Here is a 25,347-nt window from a genome sequence, read left to right as displayed (position 1 = left end):
TCTTTCTTTCTTTCTTTCTTTCTTTCTTTCTTTCTTTCTTTCTTTCTCTCTCTTTCTTTCTTTCTCTCTCTCTCTTTCTTTCTTTCTTTTTCTTTCTTTTCTTCTTTCTCCTTCCTTCCTTCTTTCCTTCTTTCTCTCTCTCTTTCTTTCTTTCTTTTTCTTTTTCTTCCTTTCTCTCTCTCTCTTTCTCTCTTTCTTTCTCTTTCTTTCCTATCTTTCCTGTCTTTCCTTTCTGTCTTTCTTCCTCTCTCTCTCTCTCTCTTTCTCTCTTTCCCTCCCTTTCTGGTTTATTTTAGAGACAATGTCTCATTCTGTCACCCAGGCTGGAGTCCGTGGCATGTTTATAGCTCTCTGCAGCCTGAAACTGCTGGTCTGAAATGATCTTTATGTCTCAACCTCCCAAGTAGTTAGGACTACATCTGTGTGCCACCATGCCTGGCTAATTTTTTTTTAAATTTTTTGTGGAGATAAGATCTCATTATGTTGTCTAGGCTGGTCTCGAACTCCTGGGCTCAAGTAATCCTCTCACCTTGGCTTCCCAAAGTGCTGGGAGTACTGACATGAGCCACTGTGTCTGATCCCAACATTTATTTGTGGACAAGACTGTCCTTTCACCACTGTATGTTTTTGGTACCTCTGTTGAAAATCAATTGACTATAGATGTGTGGGTTTATTTCTGAGTTCTATATTCTATTTAATTGGCTAGTATGTCAGTTTTTAGGCCAGTACTATGCTGTTTTGATATAGTAATTATACCTTTTTGATATATTTTGAAATCTGTTTGTGTGATGCTGTCAGTTTTGTTCTTTTTGGTCAAGATTGCTTTGGCTATTCAGGACTGATGCTTTTATAAGAAAAGGAAGGGTAACAGAGCTCTCTTCCTCTACATCATGTGAGTACTCTAGGAGAAGGGGACCACCTAAAAGCCAGAAAGAGCGACCTTACCAGGAACCAAATAGGCTGTCACTTTTTTTCTTTCGAAATTCTGTTTTAAAAAAATTATTATTATACTTTAAGTTCTGAGATACATGTGCAGAATGTTCAGGTTTGTTACATAGTTATAGATGTGCCATGGTGGTTTGCTGCATCCATCAACCTGTCATCAATCATTAGGTATTTCTCCTAATGCTATCCCTCTCCAATCCTCCCACCCCCTGCGATCCCTCCCCTAGATCCCAACCCCTCGATAGACCCTGCTGTGTGATGTTCTGCTCCCTGTGTCCATGTGTTCTCATTGTTCATTTCGCACTTATGAGTGAAAACATGCAGTGTTTGGTTTTCTGTTCTTGTGTTAGTTTGCGGAGAATGATGGTTTCCAGCTTCATCCATGTCCTTGCAAAGGACATTAACTCATCCTTTTTTATGGCTTCATAGTTTTCCACGTTGTTTATGGGCTGGCACTTTCATCTTGGACTTTCCACCATCCAGAATTGTGAGACATAAATTACTGTTGTTTAAGCTATCCAGCCAAGAGTGTTTTGTTACAGCAGCCCAAGCAGACTAAGGCACCATTTGAGGACTAAATTATTTGAATGTTGGATCGCCCATCTCGGTTTTTACAATCTAACAATTATTATTTCTCTTTCACAAAATCCTACAAGTCAAGCATGCTACCTTTATTTTCATTTTATGTGGGAGTAAATGATTGAAATTTTAGATTATTTGATCCACTCAAGATGACTCAGCTGATAACTCCATAATCAGGGTTCAAGTTTATGGTGCAGCTAGTTTATAGGAGCCCATAACTGCTGAGGATATGAGCTTATGTAATACTTTCTTTGCTGAAAAGAGCTAGTCCACCTAATACAAGCAACCTCAACTTTCCTACTCTGTCTAAAAATGTCTCTATATCTTTATTGATTTTTCTATCACCTTTCTGTCTCCTTGCTAATATAGCTACCTGTGATTTTTTTATATCAAACTTTATCATGGTTCACTTGTTCTCCTCTCACTCACCCTAAAATTATTTCTCAATTTGTTTTATTCTGTCAGCCTAAACACACATTCTCATATTCTCCCATTGGAAAGGACAGAAATAGATTTGGTGGGGCAGAGGAAAATTTATGAGCACATGTACTAATATATGTGCTGATACTGATATTTCTTGCTTTATTGATTTGGGTTGTTTTGTGTTGACAAGTTATTATGATAAACAATAATTGAGCTTTCTTTTCTATACCTTCTCATTCTTCCTCTTCTCATATCTCATAATATAGTGCTACTATATCTTATTTCCAAACAAGAATTAGAACAATATCCAGTGTTTTCCATAATTATGTAAATAATTGTTACTGCCAAGCCAAGTAGGGTATTATAATGTTTCCTTTCTTATGCTACTCTCTTTGCAGGACCTTATATTTTCACTTGCTTAGCTTTCTATATATTTGTCACTATTTTTTTCTAAATGCTCCAAATTATTCTTCATGTAGCCACACACATCAGATAAGCCTTAAGTTCTATTTTCCCCTAGAACTTTGTTTTCCTTGCTTCAGTTTGAATTGGTTGCTTTCTAGGCACTGACACTGGCTGTCTACCTATGACTTCTCTCTTGGAACTTCATAACTCTGTTTTTTCTGAATCCCATGTCTTCCTTTTTCCCCTACTTTGTTTTAGTAGGATATACCTTCTAAGAGCTTCATGAGAAAATGTCCAGAAGTGGTAAAATTTTGAATCCTTGCATGTCTACAGATATCTTTATTCTACCTTTGCATTCAATTATCAATATGTCCAGAGACAGAATTCTAGATTGAAAATGGGTTTTCTTTAGAATTTCTTCAGAAGGCATTTCTCCTCAGCTTTTTAGCTTCTACTAGTTGCTGCTCAGCTATGACATGTTTTTATGAGTTTTGTTCCTTTGTATGTGGTCTGCCTTTTCTTTCTAGATGTGTTTATGTTCTATTATGTTTTCCTAATCTCAGCTGTTCTGGAATTTCATGATGACATTTTGGTGTTTCTTTGTTTATTGTGTTTGGCATACAATTAACTTTCAATCTCAAGTCTTGTTCTTCAGTTTAGCAAGATATCAATATAATGTATCTTCGATAATTTCCTTCCCTCCATTTTGTTTTTCCTCTTTGAAAACCTGGTTGTTTTTATGGTGGTTCCTCTGGGCTGATCCTTTGTTTCATTTCGTTTTTTTCCTACCTTCAATACCACCTCCAATAGCATTTAGTGTGTGAATAAGTTATATGACTATTTTAAAAATTGGAAATGTTATCCCTTGTTCATGGACAAAAATGCTTGCTTTCATGCTTAATAATGTGGCTGCAGTTGGCATTAGGCTGTTCTTTCCAATACCCCTTTCATAATTATCTCCCACTTTGCAAAATAAAGTCAAAATCCTCATTGGATCCTGACTGTCACCATGGTACACTGTCTAAGAGTATTAAACCTTTAGAGGGCCAAATAAAGAGTCATTGGAAATCATTTTACCTGTGCTGCCTACCTCAATTAAGGTGCCATAAGAAATTGTATATTTTGGCCTGCGTTAGGATATTTTGAATTCAGGGATTGTAGAACTGGATAATGTCCTCTTTTGTTTAGCAGACATTACCCAATTATTATTAAAGTACATTGCTCCTGAGGGAAATATCAGTAAAGGTAAATAAAGCAAAGTCTCTGTAAAAAATGTAAGGGACAGGCTTATGGCAAGTATCCATTCCTCATCAATGTTTACCTATGTAAGCATGGGGATTCAGACAGGAGATAGTTGTTACAAGTAAGTATTAAGGTACTTACTGGAATTGAAAAATTAAGTCAGATAGAAATTAAGTCTGATGTGGAAAATCAGTTTGACGATGAGGACTGGATTTGCCCATTAGGTTATGACAGACATTTTCCATGAATGGAACAAGCTAGCAAGTGAAATCTAAGTTCTAATAATTTAATGGAAATAGAGCATGTAATAAGATAGAAGAGTTTTATTTCATATATGTGAAAATGCATAAAATTAATATTTCAATTCTCTCAACTCTGAGTATATCAGGTTAATCAATGTGCCTCTAAGGAAATGATTCAACAATTAATATTTTGTTAAGTCTTTTTAAAGCCCTTTTGCTCAGAAAATAAGTGAAGGAATGACTGTAACAACAGAATAACAATTTCTTTTGCAATGTATGTTCTTCAAAAAAAGTTGAAAAGCCCAGTGAGTTATTAGCTGATAGATTACTAAAAGTTCCTTTTTATGATTAATTTTTATGAGCTTTTTGGGTATAACTTGGAAATGATTCATGCAATTGAATGACATTGGTCCTCCCATTTCTATCTACTTATTAATAAAAACAAGATTTTCAAAACTTACATACATATTAGCAAAAAGTAATAATAGAATTTATGCTGAATACTGCTTTATCTTAGCAATAAGGAATATCCACCCATTAATAAATTAATTGAAAAATAATTGCACATTTCTCATTGAGATATGTTCCTAAAATAAATACTTTTAAAGTTTGATAAAATAGATTTTATCAAGATTTGTAGGAGAGACTAGATGCAGCTGGATTTTGCCCTTTTCTCATGGAGAACAACCAAAATATTGAGTATCCTTCATACTTTGAACAGATGTTTTGAGAGGAAAAAAACCACAAAATTTTATGGAAGGGTGACAAAAGACACCATGGTTAAGGAGGAAGGAAGTGGGGTTGACTGCTCAGCATCACTGGGCATCAGGTCACTGCCCCTGGATGTGGACCAGACCCAAGGAAGGAGTGAGTAAAAGAACCACAGAGCACCACTGCTGTGGACCTCTGAGATCCTAGCTACAGGAGTTCTCATGACAGAAACAGACCTTTGGCCTGGCAGAGGGAACTACCTGAAGAACATACAGGCACACTGCATGAATCTGCATGAAGCCCCAAAAGCTTCAGTGTGCTGGGCAACTGGAGCAAAATGTGACTCTGGTCACCTACCCATCCCAAAGTTCTGTGTCTTGATCTAAGTGGCTACAGCTTCTGCTCTTTGCTGGCTGGGAGAGAGCAGGGCAAGGGTGTGCTCACATGCCCAAGATAGGCCTCATCACCATTGCCACAGGACTGCAGTTACATTTGAATCATGAACCCCTATGCCTGATAGTCCCTTTCAAGACTGCTTGCCTGGCCTTCTGCAGCAGTAGGGGTGGAAGGTCACAGCATATCCTTCATTGCTCCCCCTGAGTGATTTGTTGGTGGCGTGAGAGCAGTTCATTCCCCTATCACAGCCAGTGCCTGACCTTGAGGGGCAAGAGGACAAATCCATTGCTCTTGTCCCAGGTCCCCAGGACTTGAACACACTACCCAGAAGTATGGAGATGAGATCTATGGCATGATTTTTTGTATAAGCAGAGTCCCCACTGTCAAAACTTAGAGAAAAGTATGGTATGGGTTCATGTGGTGGTGGGGAGCTGGGTGTCCCTTCCTTTGTGAGACTGGATGGGGAAAGGTATGACCTGATAGCTACAGCTTCTGCCACAGGGTCTAGAACACCTGGAATACCTTGAAAATCTGGGGACACAGAAGGCTTGTTGGGCTTGTTGCTGGGTATGCCCCAGCCCCCTGCCAGGTTGAAAACCCAGGGCTGCCCCTTTTCCTGTGAGTGGGTTCTATGGCACAGTAGAGGCACTTGCACTCTCCCCTGGTGGAGTCACCCTGTGGCCTGAGAGCTTCCCCAGGCCCCCATCAAGGTTGGTGCTTGGATCAGCCCAGCTTGGCCTATTCCAGCTACCTTAGCAGCAGAACTTGGGATAGGACCCCTGGGAACCCTACACCCTGCACATTGCCAGAGACACTCCAGTACTTTCCCTAGTCAACAAAGGTCAAGAAAAAATTTCACTGCCACTGCTGCAACTGTTTCTCACGTGCAAGTGCTACCTACGGGCTGGGAGATCAAACTGTACAACTCATCACAATTTCTGCTGACATTATTGTACAGTATTCAACCAGTTTTACCCACAAGTGCTACCTCCTAGCAGGTAGGGTGAACTGCAGAACTTTATTTCCTGCTGATTGTGGAATTAGATAAACCTCCTGAGACCTCCATCTCCCCATTTCTGTAGTAGACAGTGTGCCTGACCATACAAACACACATCACACTAATACAACTTACAAACAGCTGGCATTTAAGAAAAACACTACACTAAGCCTATCTATAACCATGAAATTCAGACTGTTGGCCTCCTGAAAAAACACATAAGCAAAGCCAAAGGACCCTACCCAACATGTGTAATAGTCATACCCTCAAGGAGGGAAGAAAAAAAATCCATCCAAATGAAAATACATTCAAAAATAAGAAGTGACAGCTTTGACAGATGAGAAGGAGCCAGCACAAGAACTTCAGTGCTATGAAGAAACAGAATATTGTGACATCCCCAAAGAACCACACTACTTTTAGCAATGGATTCTAACCCAAATGAAAACTTTGAAATGACAGAGAATTGAACATTTGGATTGCAAGAAAGTTCAGTGAGATCCAAGAGAAAGTTGAAAACCTAAACAAAGAAATCAGGAAACAAACAAACAAACAACAATAACAAAAACCAGCAACAAAAACCCAAAGCTAGCAGAATAAAAGAAGTAAGTAACAAAGATCAGAGTAGAAGTAAATGAAATTGAGACAAATCAAAAAATTCCTCAACAACAATGACATAAAGGGTCAATGAAACAAAAAGTTGGTTTTTTTGAAGGGATAAGAAAAACTGATAGACTGTTGGCTACTTCCACCAAGAAAAAAAGAGAGAATATTCAAATAAGCACAGGCTGGGCATGGTGGCTTATACCTGTAATCCAGTACTTTGGGAGGCTGAGGTGGGAGGATAGCTTGAGCCTAGAAGTTCAAGACCAGTCTGGCAACATAGTGGGATCCTGTGTCTACAAAAAATTTTTTTAAAAAAATTACGTGGGTACAGTGGTGCACACCTGTGGTCCTAACTAGTTGAGAGGGTAAGGCAGGATAATCGCTTATGCCAAGAAGGCTGAGGCTGCAGTGAGCTCTGGTCGTGCTACTGCACTTCAGCCTGGGCAACAGAACAAGACCCTGTCTCAAAACAACAACAGCAACAATAACCACCACAAAAAACCAAAACAAATAAGCACACTTAGAAATGATAGAAGTAACGCTATGATTGATACCAAATAAATATAAAAGATCATTAAAAGTTACTGTAAATACCTCTATGTGCACAAACTAGAAAACCTAGAGGAAATGGATAAATTCCTGGAAACATACAACCTTCCAAGACTGAATGAGAAAGATACAGAAATTCAGATCAGATCAATAACAGTGAATAAAATTGACACAATATTAAAAATCTTCCAACAAGAAAAGCCCACGACCAGACAGATTCACAGCCAAATTTTATCATATGTACAAAGAAGAGCTGGCACCAATCTTATTGAAACCATTCAAAAAAAAAATTGAGAAGGAGGAATTTCTCCATAACTCATTTTACAAAATTGGTGTCACCCTGATACCAAAATCAGGCAAGAACATACAAGAATTTTTGCATGTATGTTCATCAGGGATATTACAGACTAATATCCCTGATGAACATACATGCAAAAATTCTTAACAGAATACTAGCAAACCAAATCCAAGAGTATATCAAAAAGATAATTCATGTGATCAAGTAAGTTTATTTCATGGAATGCAAGGATGATTCAACATTTGCAAATCAATAAATGATATTAACCAGAATTAAAAATAAGCAGAATTAAAAACAAAAATGTTAAACCTCAAAATCAAATGTGAAGAATGGATAATAAAAAAATGAAAACAAAAACATAAATCATATGATCATAATAATAGCTGCAGGAAAAGCATTCAGCAAAATCCAACATCCCTTCCTGATAAAATCCTTCAAGACTCTAGGCATTGAAAGAACATACCTCAAAACAATAAGAGCCATATATAACAAACTCACAGCCAACATCATACCGAATGGGGAAAAGCTGAAAGCATTTCTCATAAGAACTGGAACAAGGCAAGAATATACACTCTCACCACTTCTATTCAACATAGTACTGTAAGTCCTAGCCAGGAAGGTCGGGCAAGAGAAAATAAAAAAGTCATCCAAATTGGAAAAGAGGAAGTAAAATTATGTCTGTTTGCTGATGACATAATTTTATACCTATAAAACTCTAAAGATTCCTTAAAAAGACTGCTAAACCTTATAAACAATTCCAGTAAAGTTTTAGGACATAATATTAATGCACAAAAATCAGTTGCATTTCTATACACCAGTGATGCTCAAGCTGAGAACTGAATGAAGAACTCAAGCCCAATTACATATAGCCATGCACACACACAAAATAACTAGGATTATACATTTAACCAAGGAGGTGAAAGAGCTCTACAAGGAGAAATACAAAACACTGATGAAAAAAAAAATAGTAGATGACACAAACACATGGAAAAACACCTCTTGCTCATGTATTGGAAAAATCAGTATCATTAAAATTATCAAATTGCTCAAATCAATATACATATCCAACAGAATTCCTATCAAATTAATGACATCATTCTTCACAGATTAGGAAAAACAATCCTGAAGTTTATATGGAACTAAAAAGTAGCCTGGATGGCCCAAGCAATGCTAAGCAAGAAGAACAAAGTAAGAGACATCACATTATCTGACTTCAAATTTTACTGCAAGCTTATAGTAACTAAAGTGGCATGGTATTGGTACAAAAATAGACACATAGATCAATGGAACAGAATAGAGAACCCCGAAATAAATTGATATGCCTACAATTAACTTATCTTTGACAAACATAAACAATGGTGAAAGCATACCCTATTCAATAAATGATGCTGGGAAAATTGGCTAGCCAAATGCAGAAGAATAAAATGGGACCCCTAACTCTTACTATATATAAAAATTAACTCAAAATGGATTAAAGACCTAAATTTAATACTTGAAACTATAAAATCCCTAAAAGAAGATCTAGGAAAAATTCTTTTGGACATTGGCCTAGGCAATGTATTTATGACTAAGGCCTCAAAAGCAAATGCAACAAAAACGAAAATAGACAAATGAGGTGTAATTAAACTAAAAAGCTTCTGCACAGCAAAAAGTAATTATCGATAGAGTCAATAGACAATCTACAGAATGGGAGAAAATATTTGCACACTATGGATCTGTCAAAGGACTGATATCTAGAGTCTACAAGGAACACAAACAACTCAAGAAAAAAACTATACAGTCCATTACAAAAGTGGGCAAAGGACATGAACAAACTTCCTTGTATGCTTAAAAGAAGACATACAAGATATATAGCTTTGTCGATCGATCCAAGATGGCTGTTTAGCAACAGCTCAGGATTGCAGCTCCCAGTGAAAGTGCAGAGGGTGAGTGGACGCCGCATTTTTATTGCCCACAGACTAGGAAATTCACAGGCAGAGGAGCCCTGCGGGTCGCCAGCGTGGCTGTGTCGGCCCGCACGGCTGCTTTGCCCCACACGGCTGCTTTGTCAGTGCCCCGGTGCAGCGGTTCTCCGTACAAAATACACTAGTCCGGGTGCCCTTTTGGCTGGTGATTGGAGCCATGGGAAGTCGCCCATTCATCTGTTTAAAAAGGGGACTGAACAGGGAACGAGGACAGTAGATCCCAGGGCAAAAAAAACGCCACAAATCTCAGTGCCGCTGTTTAAGCCAGTGCAGTGAGTCGCCGCTCTCCTGGCGCCTTTTCAACAGGCGACTGGAACACCAACTTAAAAAAAAAAAAAGGCTCTGAGGCAGGGAGCCAGGCGATCAGGCTCGGCTGGTCCCACGCCCACAAAAGAACAGCAAGCAGAAACTGTCTGGATTGAGAGTTTCACAGCAAGCGCAGCTGAAGCCGGGACGGTCCAGCTCTGTGGGGGAGGGGCGTCCGCCATTACCGAGGCAGCCAACCACTACGGAGGTAGTCAGCCAATGCTGAGGCAGCCCACTGTTGCCAAGGCAACCCACCACTACAGAGCTAGTGCATAACAGAGGGGGGCCACCAATGCCGAGGCAGTTCTAACTACACCCATATAAACAGGACTGCAGGGAAGTTCACTCAGCAGCTGGGCGGAGCCCACAGCAGCTCAGCAAAGCCTCTACAGGCAGACAGTGACTAGGCTGCCTCCTTGCTGGGCAGGGCAGCTCTGAAGGAAAAAAAAAGAAGGCAGCAGCGTAACAGAAACTCATAAAGCCCTAAATCCCTGGGACAGAGCACCTGGGAACAAAAAGCGGTTTATGAGTTCTGCTGCAGCAGACCTAAACGTACCTGCCCAGCAGCTCTGAACAAACAACGGAGCTCACAGCTCAGCATTTCAGCTCCTATAAAGAACAGACCGTCTCCTCAAGCAGCTCCCTGACCCCTGTATATCCAAAGAGCCACCTCATAAAGGAGAGATCAGACTGACACTTGGTGGGTATCCTTCTGGGACAAAGATAGCAGAAGAAGAAAACTGGTAGCAACACTTACTGTTCTGCAGCTGCTTCAGGTGATCCCCAGGCAAGCAGGGCCTGGAGTGGACCTCAGCAGACCTACAGCAGAGGGACCAGACTGTTAGAAGGAAAACTAAGAAACAGAAATAACCTCATCATCAACAAACAGAACGTCCACTCAGAGACCCAATCTGAAAGCCAGCAACTACAAAGACGACAGGTGGATAAATACTTAAAGACGGGAAGAAACCAGTGCAAAAAGGATGAAAACACCCGGCACAAGAACACCTCTCCTCCTACAAGGGAGGGAAAACCATTCAGGACATATGCGTAGGCAAGGACTTCATGACCAAAACACCAAACGCATTGACAACAAAAGCCAAAATAGACAAATGGGACCTAATCAAACTCCACAGCTTCTGCACAACAAAAGAAACAGTCGTTAGAGTGAATTGGCAACCAACAACAGAATGGGAAAAAATTTTTGCAATCTACCCATCTGACAAAGGGCTGATATCCAGAATCTACAAAGAGCTAAAACAGATTTACAAGGAAAAACAAGCCCATTCAAAAGTGGACAAAGGATATGAACAGATACTTTACAAAAGAAGACATACATGAGGCCAACAAACATATGAAAAAATCCTCATCATCACTGGTCATTAGAGAAATGCAAATCAAAAGTACATTGAGATACCATTTCATGCCAGTCAGAATGGCGATCATTAAAAAATCTGGAGACAACAGATGCTGGAGAGGATGTGGAGAAATAGGAACACTTTTACACTGTTGGTGGGAGTGTAAATTCAACCATTGTGGAAGACAGTGTGGCGATTCCTCAAGGACCTAGAAATAGAAATTCCATTTGACCCAGCAATCCCATTACTGGGTATATATCCAAAGGATTATAAATCGTTCTACTATAAGGACATGTGCACACGAATGTTCACTGCAGCACTGTTTACAATAGCAAAGACCAAATGCCCATCGATGATAGACTGGACAGGGAAAATGTGGCACATATAAGCCATGGAATATTATGCAGCCATCAAAAACGATGAATTTGTGTCCTTTGTAGGGACATGGATGAACCTGGAAACCATCATTCTCAGCAAACTGACAGAAGAGCAGAAGATCAAACACCACATGTTCTCACTCATAGGTGGGTATTGAACAATGAGAATACATGGACACAGGGAGGGGAGCACTACACACTGGGGTCAGTTGGGGGGAAATAGGGGAGGGATGGTGGGAGGTGGGGAGTTGGGGAGAGATAGCAAAGGGAGAGATGCCAGATGTAGGTGATGGAGAGGAAGGCAGCAAATCACACTGCCATGTGTGTACCTATGCAACAATTTTGCATGTTCTTCACATGTACCCCAAAACCTAAAATGCAATAAAATAAATAAATGGGAAAAAGACATACAAGTGGCCAACATACATACAAAAAATTCTCAACATCACTAATCATTAGATAAATGCAAATTAAAACCACAATGAGATACCATCTCACATCAGTGAGAATGGCTATTATGAAGTCAAAAAACAACAGATATTGGTGTGGACACAGAGTAAAAGGAATGCTTATACACTGTTAGTGGGAATGTAAATTAGTACATCTTTGCGTTAATAAAACAGTAGGGAGATTCCTCAAAGAATTAAAAATAGAACTACCATTCAACCCATCAATTCCATTACTAGGCATCTACCAGAAGGGAAAAAACAAAACATTATGTGTAAAAGATACATGAGCTCATATATTTAATGCAGCCCTATTCACAACAGCAAAATCATGGAATCAAAGTGTCCATCAATAGTTGACTGGATGAAGAAAATGTGATATATATAGACACCATGGAATACAATGCAGCCAAAAAAAAACAAAAGAGAAATCATGTCCTTTGTGGCATATATCTATATGAACCGCTTATACATAATATCTTTTTTTGTTTTTTGATGGTGGATAGTAACACATTACTATAGTTTTTAAATTCCATTGAATAAATAAACAGCACAGTTTAAAAAATGCCAGTATATACTATATTCTGAAAAATTGCATCTTTTGCAGATTTTCAAATATTTGACAAAAAATTTAAGGTGTCAACTTAAAAATTTGAAAACCACTTATGTATAGCTCTTTATATAAGCTTTTACTACACTCTTTATAGTACTGTATCTAGTTGTTTTCAAATCTTAGATCTTTTATGAGAATACAAGTGACTGAGGGTAGGGACTATATTTACTAAACTTTGTTTCACAGAACTTTATTAATATTTTGTTCATAAAAGAAGCTCAACTAAATATTTGCTGAATTAAATTATTTTCATCAAATGGAGTCATTCATTCTTCTACTGTCCTTATTTAATCTTCAGGTTAGTTTTTCTACTTATAATCCAAATAACTGCCAGATGGGAATAAAATTTGGGCTTAAAAATCATTCACATTTTATTTCTAAAATGAGAATGGGAAAATACTGTGAGAAAGAAATGAGTATATACAACAAACTAATATCATTTTTAAAATGTGTTTTTTTCTATATAAATGAAGCAACACCAAGCATTCAGAAATATATTTATTGATAACAAACTATTGTATATATATACTTTTAACTCAAAGTAGTTTCTTTTCATGGTCGTTCTTTTTAATATGTACCAAATAGCAGTAAAAATAGCAGCAGATGGATCAGACTGGTTGTCAACAAATGTTTTCTCCCAGGTCACTAATATACAATTGCAATTAAAAAAAAACCAAATATATATATATTTACACTTGACTCATCACCTCTGCTTAGGACCCTGTATGCACAAGATATTGCCGAACTGCTATATTTGTTACATATGGAACAATTAAGCTAGCAATAAGAAGTAGTTTATGCATGTATGCTGGCCTACATGGATATACCTCTTACGCAATTACTGAGGATTATCAACAAGGTTTGGTCTTGTGATTATAATTCTATTAAATTACATTTAAATATGATAGGCAGAATTTTGTTTTATAATTAGCATTATTCCAAGAAATAATAGTACATATAGACCCCGTAAAAATAACATAACTTATGCAAAAGCAAACTCAAAAAAATACAATAAAAACTCTTATAATCTTACTCAGAAATACCAGGTTTGGATTTGGGAATTAGCCTAATATTTCTCCTGATTCTTTGTTGTTGTTGTTGTTGTTTTCAGAAGAGTGTGAACGCAGTCCCCCACTACTCTAAATTATGCAGTTGGTTTCTCACATTTGGGGAAATGGCAGAGGTCAGTACACCTGGCACGTAATGGATGAGCCTCGCTCTGGGAAAACCACCTTTGTGATCATATCTCCCCTGCCAGGTAAGTACGCTCTCCTGATTCTTACCATTCCCTCATTGTTGTGAGATTGTTTCTTTGAAGAAACTATTATCTTGAACTTATGAAACTCCTTTTATTTAAAACAAAAATTTGGTATATGGTAGTCCTTGATCCTAACAGTATTGCTGTGAATACTAGTTCTAGGTAGCATGTATTGAGTACTTTCTTTGTACCAGGCACTATGCTTAGCACTTCGTGTTTAATCCTCACAACTCTCTGAGGTAGGTAATAGTACTGTGCCCATTTTACAAGAGAGGGCTAGAAACCCAGGTTCATGGAAGGCAAAAGACACAGATGGGAATATTAATACGCTGGCCTTCCTGAAATCCCAATTAGACTGTGAGCTCCTTAAAGTGTAGGGGGAAGGAGCAATGTCTTATTACATCTTAGTTGCATTATGGTGCTGACCATGTAGAGAAAAGTAGGGAGGAGGAAGCTAAAATAGGACTTTTTCCTGGGAGTCATGACAGTGGGCAATCCTAGATGTAGCAGGTGAATGCCAAATCATAAAGTCTAATTCTCATATTTCAAACAAGCTAAGAGAAAAATCACATTTGTAAAGATGTTAGCATATAGGAATACTTTCACCAAAATGAGAGAGTACCTGGAGAATTAGGTGTTTAAACTCACATCTAATTTCCCTGGGATAAAATCTAATTAATTAATGTCAATTTTATTTTTTATTATGATGTATACCATTAAAGACCTAGGATTTTTTATTATAGTAAGGTAGTTCTTTGGTCCTCCTATAAAGCTTCATCAACTTCTTATTTCCCTTTAATGTTTCTTTTCAACTCACATGAATCTCTGTAAGGAAAAAGTTGTAGAAGGGAAGCAATATAAGGCACTTAAATTTCTCTCAGACAGAAAACTTTAGAGTCTGAATTTCTGGTGTTTGTGGGCCAGTCAAAATAGTAAGTAAGCACTTAAAAGTGGCCTTTGGGGTTTTTAATTTGAATCTTTGCCACTTTATTCTGTTAGTGAATGAGATCAGGAATAGTGATTTTATTAAATCGCATATATCGCCTAGAAAAAGGTTAGGCTCCTTTACCAGTGTTAACACTGGGCTTCCCAAAGGCCATCAGCATCCTGAAGAAGCATAGAAGAGCCACCCAGGAGCCATTGTCCTGTTCCTGCCCTATTCAGAGACCCTATATTTTTGTCCAGAGTTCACAGTTTAGCACAAAGATGTCCTGAGTTATTTAAGCTCATTTTGACTGTATCCTGAAGTTCCAAGTGAAAATAGTTTATCCCAAATTGATCCAAAGGAAAAATGAATCAAACTGAAAAGAAACAATTTCTTGTTGTTTGGACTGCTACATTGCATATATGTGAGCAACTTTAGAAAACAAGGCAAATGTTCAGAGGCTGTTTAATTTTTTTCACTCTTAAAGATTACTTTTTAAAAAGTGCTTTTCTTCAGTACACATTAAAGCAAACATAAAGATTGATCAGTGCTCCACTTGGTAGAGAAAACAGCCTACAGATACGTTAGCACCCTGCTAAGCTTTTGGGACCCATCAGAACTGTATTTCCATAATTGTAAAATTGACTGTAAGCTAAAGTCCGTTTAATCATCTATGTATTTCCAATTTGCCTATGTTGGCAAAGGCAGATTGATGGTGTACAATACATGTTAGTAATGGCCATAGAATTGTTTGGATAGAATCTGTATACAGCTAAGACATAGAAGAAAATGTCAAAGGAGGGGATTATTCTATGTTAGGAACATACCATAAAGCAATCAGTCTTTCCAGGAAAATTAAATAGGGATTTTGATAAAGTCTGAGGTTGAACATTTATATGAAGTTTCAGAAGCCCACACTCAGGAATGCTCCAACCCTACCTTTCCAACTTATTTTGAGATGTAATAATTCAGAAAATATTTTTAACAAACTGATCAATCCTCTACTTCAAATTTTCTTACGTTAGATTTGATTAAACTTATTAGGAGTTTGAGGTAATATACAAAATGTCTGACTCATGATTGTTTGAGTACCTGTGAAAACCAGGCTGTGCTCAATTAAAAAGCAAAACAAACTGTAACTCAAAGCCTTGTTACAAAGAACAGAGCTAAGAATATTAGAACCACCTGCCTTTTAGTGTAACAAAATATTCTAGCCTTTTTGGTTTACTTAATTACAGTCTTACCATCAAAAATATATTCTATAACTTAAAAAAATACTTTTTTTTGGTAGTATTTGATGATATTTCTGATGAGAGCTCATAAAAATAAAACAATACTTCAAGATGTGGATATGAAATGCTCAAGGAATCGTCATTTAAAAGCAGACAGTTCCCTTACTGTTGCTGTTCATGTCAAAAAGCGGTTTTTTGTTTGTTTGTTTGTTTGTTTGTTTTACACAGTCTCTGTAGCTCCTAGGAATTTCATTTCTACGGCAGCTTTTGGCCTGTGGGCTGAGCCACTCTTCTTTTGGAATTCTGCAGCAATTTCCTCAAAAGACTTTCCTTTGGTTTCTGGAACTTTAAAAAATGTAAACAGGGTAAAGGCCAGGAGCACTCCAGCAAAGAGGAAAAACACATAAGGTCCGCAGAAGTCCTGGAGAGAAAGCAAACACAGACTTCCAATTAGCAGTTGTTTGACCCCATCTTCTGTTCAGTAAATTTGTGAAATATTAGGCTGCTTACCGCAATGTACTGGAAACACAGAGCTACAAGGAAATTGCAGGTCCAGTTGCTGAAGGCAGCTATTGCTAAAGCAGCAGAACGGGGTCCTTGACTGAAAAACTCAGCCACCATGAACCAGGGGATTGGGCCCGGCCCAATTTCAAAGAAGCTGACAAAGAGGAAGATGGCTATCATGCTCACATAACTCATCCAAGATAATTTATTCTGAGGAAAGAACAAAACAGAAACAATAGTGGGGCTGAGATCATTGGCTGCTTCTTCCTTTAGCTGAGTAGGCTCTGAGTTCAGAGGCAGGCATACATCTTTTTCTGACGTATTTATGTTCAAGCAAGTACAAGTTGTTCTAGTCTGAGACAAATTATTCTAGTTGGAATCATGCTTAACTCTTTAGATTTAGATTTCTTCTAAGGAAGTCCTCTGGATTAGGATTTTCTGTGAAGGAGGCAGGGCAAGGATCCAGTGACCTTTGCTCCTACTCATACCAAGGTTGCTAGGCAAGATGTATACTCCCTGTGAAGTAGTGAATGAGAATGCCAGGCTGGCAGAGGTCCAGTACATGCCCAAGGTTGCCCAGGCAGCCATGTGGCAGAGTCAGCATTAAAACCCAGCTGGTGCTGAATCCAGAGCCTATGCTCTAACCATGGGCACATGGCCTCCCTGGATGACAAGTAGAATTTACATGATGATATTCAGTCTTTAAATCTAACAAACTAGTTTATCTTTCTTTATATATCTCCGTTGTATTTTATGCTGTTGCTCTGGGTTTATTTCATAAGTCAATCTCAAATATTTTTGAATACAAAGCACTTTAACCTGGAGCACAGAGCTGCCAAGTGCCATCATATGGAAATGAAAAATCTCAGTGCAGGCACCAAACTTACCAGCAGTACAAGTCCCACAGACATGAAGATGGCACAAACAAACATCCCGCTCATTCCAATTAGAAAGAGAGAACGTCGCCCTGCCTTCTCCACAAGGAATACCTAGGACAGTTTTAGAGAATATTATCTCAATTTTGTGAGTCACAACATATTGACCGTTTACTTAAATCATTTTTACTGACAAAGAGGTCATGTTAATATATACAACAGGTAGAAGACAATTCACCATTCCATTTTTACAGGAGTGAGATTGAGGTGGGGAGTGACCCTAGCCCCAGATGGCAGAGCTAGTTTCAGTGGACAGTGGGTAATGATCAAATATCTGCTTAATTTAGTCACATTGGTTTAAATAGGCAAAGAGGAAAAACACGTAAGGTCCACAGAAATCCTGGATAGAAAGCAAACACAGACTTCCAGTTAGCAATTCTTTGACTCTACCTTCTGTTCAGTAAATTTGTGAAATTTAGGCTGCTTACCACAATGTACTGGAATTATACAGATAGAACCAGAGTGTTTCCACTATTCCAGGATTATCACTTTGGGTACAATATTCAGAGATTGTATCACTGGGATCTCTACCAATAGATTTCTTATACATTCAAAATGTGAAGGTTCCACGTTTAAACGTGACATTAACTTATTTTCTGATAATTATCCTAAGTTATAATTAAAAGGGTTTGTGCACTACTGACACCTGAGATAGTACAACTGTTCAGGTGTCAACTATTCTCATCCAACTTTCTCACTGCTTAATAAAGTCCTATTATGACCACTCACCAGGCAACATACGGAATTTGATCATTGTAGCAAAATAGGCCTGCATTTTTCTGGTATGCTTCATTGTACGCTGTGCTGGGAGTGAACTATTCATTTAAAAAGTTAGGACTTTAAAGCAAAGGGTTAAAATGCTTTCTTAACTGAGGAAATATGTCATAGATTCCTTTAGTTGTATGGACTTTTGCATTAATGTTAAGATTTACAAGATCAGAGTTTTTATACTCTTGCTTGATTCTTGGAATATTGCCAAGGCTGGTGAGTCACTCTCCCTTCCTCTCCCACAGAACTCCCTGTCATAATTTCTCACCTTGGTGCCTTCGAGTAAATTGGCTAGCTCATCAGCCTATCAGTAATATCAATAGCAATCCAATGTCTTTAGTATAGTGAGCTCTGACTCTGAAGATATCTTAGAAACATTTCGCCTACAGTGAAAGCCTGTTTCTCAGAGGCAGACTCATATCGGAGTTTTAAATCACTTCAGATAGGATGATAAGCAAAGAGCCCACATTTAATTATTGAGAAGGAAGTTGGAAAAAACAAACTTTTCTCAAGTTCATAACATTTCTCTCTGTATTTTAACTATTTTATTATGACGTTCAAAACTGGCTTGGTGATACCATGTCAAGCTACAGTAAAATACAAGCATTTCTTTGGGAATAAGGTCCCTTATTATAAACTCTGAAACTGCATGTCTTGAATATTGAATTGGCATCTGTCCCTGAGGCCTGGTGTGCACTCAGGATGCATGTGACAGGGGTGAGACATGGTCATTGGCTGGAGATGTCTGCCCAGTTGGAACCCTCATCTTTGCCGCGGTGCCTCACACAAATCCTGGGCGCCTTGTTGGAATGTGGTAGCCACTGCCTCTCTTTCAGTGTCATTCTGCCCCCTAGATCCCTCCATATTTCTTTCCGCTTTTTTAAAAAAGATTACAAACCCTTTTCTACTAGTCCATTAGTATGGAAGAAAATACAGGATGTGGAACACATTTAGTATGGAGTTGGGAAAGTCCCTCTTCCCAAAAACAAATTGATGTTCTTCCAAATTGGTGAAACATTAATATATTCAGTGCATATTCTTATTTGCATATTTTTATTTGAAAGTACACACACAATTTCGTAACACTGGTTAGTTTTGGGGAGAGAAACTGGGTGACTGAGGGCCTATCCTTTTTATACTTTTTGAACTTTAAAACAGCATTTCAAAAGTTAATGTAATTAAAAATTTTAAATGTGATCTGTAGCCCTGGAGGTTTAATGATTAGGACGGATTTTTAAAGATTATGTCACTTCCCTGTTCAAAAACTTTCACAGAATCAAAGGATGAACTCTAAAAAGATATGTTCAAAATAATTAGGACACTGTCTTAAATAAAACAATTCCTCCCACACTAGTGGGGTTGGGAGCAGGGTGCAAAAAATGAAATTTTACAGAGGTTTTCTCTTAAGATTTTTTCAGAATTTAGGGTACCTAATCTTGACAACTTGATGCTTTACATAGAAAATCCTATTATACACAAAATGTTTTAATAATAATCTCTATATTATAAAAATATGCTGAAAGATTTATAAAAAATATTCCAGGCAACAAAAGGGTGAAGAGTCCCTTGGATTGAACTTCAGGAACAGGTCTTGATTGATTTAGAGTTGCTTTTTGGTTTGAACAGGTCTTATCTCTAAAGGTATTTCTACAGAACCATTGGCGTTTCATTATTATCTGTTTTTCCTGCTCTTTCCAAGGTCCAGCACTGTTTAATGTGGTCTGGACAAACCTGCCTTTTGATCTGGGTAGCCAGGCTGTAATTTATTGATCACCCAGAGGTAATAGTTAAGAGTTCATGTGCAGAGAATGAAAAACAGTGACTAAATTATATTGAGTATAGTATTGTGACCAAAATGGAAAAGAATAACCTTTTTGATATTTTTATCTTGTTGAACAAAGACAAAAATAAACTCAATGACTCCCATTCTACAGTGAATTACATTAGTTGGGGAGTTTTTGTCTTTGTTGTTGTTTACTTCTTAGATTATTATGTTCAATATTCCTGTTGTCAGGATATCGATTCACTTCTTACAAAAAGTTATTGGGTTTTAAAAAGAGTATATGACCTCTTTTTTTTGTTGGAAGAAAACAATAACATTTCTAGTTACTATGTCTCTTCCCTTATAATGTCACACAGACTCTCGTGCGTCACCAGAAGCCACAACCTTGTGAACTACTTGGAAGCTCTGCCCAATGGCTTAATACCATTTGCTGAATCTGTTTAACTTTATTTAAAGGCTTAAATGTCTGTTAGAAAGGGCCTTATTTATTTATTCTTATATGTTTCCCCCAAGATACGTGATAAAATAATTCCAACTACGTAAAAAGAGGAATCTAAGTAGACGAACCAATATCAATAAAAATGACAACCTGTCAGCTAATCCTAAGGGGTTTATGTACCAAGAAAAGAAGGAACCTAGGAATCTGCACAAGGAAGAAGTTCCCTGTGCCCCCACGTGAATTATTAATTCACAAATGAATGACTAAATGGCATCCCAGCAGTGCAGAGAACCAGCGATTCACCTTCTGAGTTACGCCTAATCTCAGTGCAGTGGTTGGCTTATTCAAACAGGACCCTTCTCATGACTCACTTGGGTTTACATAGATCATGTGAACAATAAGCCATTGATTGCCTTTAGATCCCCCCACCCCGCAATTTCTGGACCAAGGAACAAGTGGAGTATTTATCTAGGGCATTGACTTACAGAGACAGCAGTGAAAACCATGTTTACAGCACCAACTCCAATGGTTGCATAAACAGGTTTGCTGATACCAGCCGTCTGAAAAATGCTGGTTGAGTAGTAAAAAATCTGCAAAGTAAAAACAGTTTAGCCTTAATCTTAATCAAAAAGTCTGGTACTGATGTGTTTAAAGCAAGAAATATTTTAGATTATTTTTAGTTGTTTCTATGACACCATGCTCCCCAGAACTTCCTACAGATTTTCTCCTTCCAAGGAATATAACCCTCAGTCTTCCTTTAGTGTTTAAAGCTTCTGATTCCTTAAATGTCCTCTTTATATTTAGCTGAAAACTTTGCTACTGCATTTTCTTTATTTTTTTAAAATAACTTGAAACGTTTTGTTAAAGTATACTATATAAAGAAAAGTACACAGAAATATGCAGCTCAATTAATTTTCACAAACTGAACATACTTGTGTAACTAGCACCCAGCTCAAGAGATAAATAATTTCCAGCCCTCTGGAAACTTCTTACATGTCCCTGTATCATTTATCCAAAGAAACTACTCTTCCAATTTCTGACATCATAGATAAATTTTGCCTACTTTTGTACTTCATGTAAATGGAAACAAATAATACATATCATTTTTTGCTTGGCTTCTTTATTCAACATCACCTTTGTGAGAATCACCCTTATTATGCGTTGTGCATATTATCATTACCATGCAGTATTTCATTGTATTAATATACCATGATTACTACTGTTCTACTATTGATGAGTATTTAGGTAGCTGCCATTCCTAAATGAATAATTTACTATCCATTAGGCTGTCAGAAATCCTAAATTCAATACTCAATTCTAGAAGCCACTTGCAACTTAGTTTTTTTGTGGTGTTGGTGGTGGGGGGGTATAATTATTCTTTTTCCCTCCTTTCATTTATTATGATTTTTGCCATTTGTCTTCAGCTTAATATTAAATAGACATATAGTACCACTGACTGTTGACATTTTTAAAAATTGTAATTTTAGAAAACTTTTGAAGCAAAACAAAAGTTAATGCTCACTCAATACATGTGTGTTGTAGCAAGACACATGATGCCAACATTTTAAAATGTCTTTTAGCTATTGATTATGAATACTGATTATGAATAGTGCTGCTAGGAACATTCTAGTACAGTCTTTTTGGTGGAATATGTATGCATTTATAACTAGGAATAGAATTGCTGGACCATGGTGTAGGCATATGCTCAACTTTGATAGATATTGCCAAACAAAAACTGTTGGCAAACAGTTTTTGAAAGAGCTTATGACAATTTTACAGTCTCACCAGCATGTATAAGAATTCTAGTTGCCATTGCATGTAATCCAAAAAATTTCACTAGTCTCAGTAGATATGGATAAATGTTGTTCACAATCTAGTAGCCTTTTAAAATTTAGTTATGTTTATATATTTATAATAGCCTTGTAGGTCATTCTGTTATCCATCATCCTTTGTCATTCTTTCCCCACCTAACATGTCCTATTGCTGGTGCCTCTTTCTGAAGACAGGCCTGAGGTAGAGGACTGTGCCGACTATGTTCAGTGCATAGAAGCTTACAGCACGCTTCACACTATCCCAACAGCCTCAGGTTCAACATTTCCTTGATTCCTCTTTATTAAGTAAGCACTGGGATGGAAGCTGAAACAGTAAGGTTCAGAGAAGTTAAGTTTTGTGCCATTGGATATACAGACAGAGCTGAGATACGGGATGTGATTTTGGTCTCTGAGCCTCAGAGTTATACAGAATATTCATAAAAATAAACATCAAGGACCTCTTAAAGGAGGATGGGGACCACAGTGGAGTTTGTGGAGTGAGGTTCAGATCTTATTTTGTTTCAATGGATGGAAATTACTTTCTTTGCCTCCCCCAAGTGTCTACCCATCTCTATTAGCCCCAAAGTGTCCCATGTGGATTCGGCATTGGCTCACTATAGCAAATGTCCAATTTACATTTTTAACAGCAACAAAAGGGGAGAAGTTGTTTTCTTTATCTAGTTTCTTAACAAATGCTTATTTTTTTCCTCTAGTAGTTAATTGCCAGTAGAACCAACTTAGTCTGCATGATGCAGACGTTTCAATGTGAGATCTAAAACCTAGCTAGTTTAATGCTCAGTGTGTTTTTCAATCATGTATTGTCTAGTATTCTTAGTCATCAATATCATGCCAGCTTACTCTATTATTTATTTTGTGTGCTATCTCCCCAAATGGAGTGCAAGTTTCTTGGATGGTAGGAAACTGCTCTTTGCACCTGGCTATCTGGTATACTTCATTTAAATAGATAAAGGGAATCATGCACTCCATTTGGCTTGGGCTATCAGAAATCCTAAATTCAATGTTCAACTCTAGAAGTTCCTTGCAATTTTGGGGGGTGTGTTATATAATTACTCTCCTTTTCCCTTCTTGTTTTTATTATGATTTTTGCTTTTTGCCTTCACCTTAATAGAGATGTAGTACCATTGACTGTTGACATTTTAAAAGGTCATGAAGTAATTTTAGAAAACTTCTGAAGTGGCCGTGCACGGTGGCCCATGCCTGTAATCCCAGCACTTTGGGACGTGAGGTCGGGAGTTTGAGACCAGCCTGACTGATACGGAGAAACCCTGTCTCTACCAAAAATACAAAATTAGCCAGGCATGCTGGCACATGCTTGTAAGCTCAGATACTCTGGAGGCTGAGGCAGGAGAATCACTTGAATCTGGGAGACTGAGGTTGTGGCGAGTCGATATCACGCCATTGAACTCCAGCCTGGGCAACAAGAGCAAAACTCCATCTCAAAAAAAAAAAAAAAAAGGAAAGAAAACAAAAAAACTTTTGAAGCAAAATGAAAATTAATGCTCACTCAATATATGTTTGTTGTAGCAAGACACATGATGCCAATACCTTAAAATGTCATTTAGCTATTTAAACTTGTACCCCCTTGCCTTTCCTATCTTAGTTTACTGTGCTCTTAAGAGTTAGTGGGCATTCTTAAACTTACCCCATTGATTCCAGAAAATTGCTGAGCCACGTGCAGCATCAGTGCCACTAGAATAGGCTGTCGGTAGTTAGAATTGGTGAAAAGCTGAATTATAGAGACTTTCTGCTCTCTTGATGCCTCTTCTCTTTCTTTTCTCATTTCATTAATGTCTTTGGTGACATCATCATATCCTCTGAGTCTTTTCAAGCCTGTCCCAGAAAATGATCAGGTTGAAACAACTCAGGTCAAAACAAAAATAAGTTTATTTTTATGTTAATGGAAGAGCTACATTTCTGCATGCCCCTTTTTCTTACTTAATAGCATGGGTGTTGGAAATTCTTTTTGTTAAATTGAATCCTGCTCTTTGATCTAAAAGAAAAGCAGAACATTTGGCCTCATCTTAAGAGAAATAAAACTATGATCTTCATTATGTAAGAAGCATAATGCTGGAGAGATCTTTTAGAAACCTCTGGTTGAGTCTAGTGCCCTGTATGTGGACTTCTGGCTTGGGCTTAAGTGAAGGCCTACGGGTGCAAAATGACACGCACCAGTCATATAACGTGGTTTTGCACACTCTTCTTACATTTAATCACCAGCTTCACGTGGAAGGCACTGTTTTACATGATATATATATACACACTGTTTTACGTTAGCTGATAATGCCAAAACAACAGGAAGAAAGAAAAACCATCCACAGACTTACTTTTCTTTGCTTTGACTTCCTCATCTAACTTGATGTAAAGGTATCTGGGGCTTTCTGGACAGAAAAAGAGTAGCAGAGACTGAAGGACGGCTCGCACAGCAGACAGGCCAAGCAGGATATGCCACAGATCGTGATTACCCAGGATAAATTCTAGACCAATAATCTGAAAATGCAAGGAGGAAGCATATCAACCACACAATACTTTGACTCTACCTTTTCCACCAATTTGTTGAAAAAGTACTTTGGCTATTTAATAGTAGCCTCTGACAACTTTGGTTCAGGTAAGCATAAGACAGAAACTTACTATTGTGTCACCTTAACTAAATTAGGAACTATTTGTTATATAAGAAATTCCCCTAGGTTTGTCTTCATTAACTACAATTGAACAGTCAGGATGAGAATCAACCAAGCTTAAACAAAAATACCTATTTGATATCTAAAGCAACACATAGCTGTATTCTCCAGGCAACAAGATAGAATAATACTGTGTTAAAATCGGCCACAACTTTGAACTTTGGTTGATATTTCCTTTCTTATATTACCCAGAACTTAAGTAGAAAGGGTTTTCATAGATAGAACAATTACTGTGATAAGAGCTATCTTGGTGATTCCTATGGGAATAGTTTGTAGACGACCCTCTGGATTGTCATAGGCATGGGGTCCCAGACTCCCTCTGACACCATGAGGTAGAAGGGAAGGACAGACCCAGCTGATCAGATGCTCCTGTGGCAATCACTTACATATCAGATTCCCAAGTAAGATGCCAAAAACAAGGGAAACCCAGACAAGCAAACACTTGAAGTTTTCTATTTCTTGAAATCTACATGGAATAGTTTAACACTAGAATAGCTCCGAAGTTAAGACCTGGTTTGCCAGGTCACCCCCGGTGC

General features: G+C 37.8%; 1 protein-coding gene and 1 non-coding gene across 3 annotated transcripts in view; both read right to left on the bottom strand.

Annotated features, from left to right (window-relative positions):
• Nucleotides 1-12,942: 12,942 nt before the first annotated feature.
• Nucleotides 12,943-25,347, bottom strand: part of SLC2A2 (solute carrier family 2 member 2) — a 34,047-nt gene continuing 21,642 nt past the window's right edge. The window contains exons 6-11 of one of the 2 annotated variants that reach the window (XM_032258300.1): nucleotides 24,458-24,620; nucleotides 23,776-23,963; nucleotides 20,787-20,891; nucleotides 17,264-17,365; nucleotides 16,383-16,586; nucleotides 12,943-16,293 (exon numbers count right to left, since the gene is read on the bottom strand). In XM_032258300.1, coding sequence (XP_032114191.1) covers nucleotides 16,093-16,293; nucleotides 16,383-16,586; nucleotides 17,264-17,365; nucleotides 20,787-20,891; nucleotides 23,776-23,963; nucleotides 24,458-24,620 — 963 coding nt within the window. In that variant the 3' untranslated portion in view covers nucleotides 12,943-16,092. The remainder of the gene's footprint in view (nucleotides 16,294-16,382; nucleotides 16,587-17,263; nucleotides 17,366-20,786; nucleotides 20,892-23,775; nucleotides 23,964-24,457; nucleotides 24,621-25,347) is intronic. The other variant, XM_032258301.1, reaches the window with a different exon arrangement.
• Nucleotides 13,566-13,723, bottom strand: LOC116536555. Its single transcript, XR_004262704.1, has one exon. It is a non-coding gene; the product is annotated as a U1 spliceosomal RNA (small nuclear RNA).

This window comes from Sapajus apella, unplaced genomic scaffold, assembly GCF_009761245.1.
Source record: "Sapajus apella isolate SASKATOON/1434 unplaced genomic scaffold, GSC_monkey_1.0 scaffold101, whole genome shotgun sequence".
Lineage (NCBI taxonomy): Eukaryota > Metazoa > Chordata > Mammalia > Primates > Cebidae > Sapajus > Sapajus apella.
This window is presented reverse-complemented; position numbering and strand designations above follow the sequence as displayed.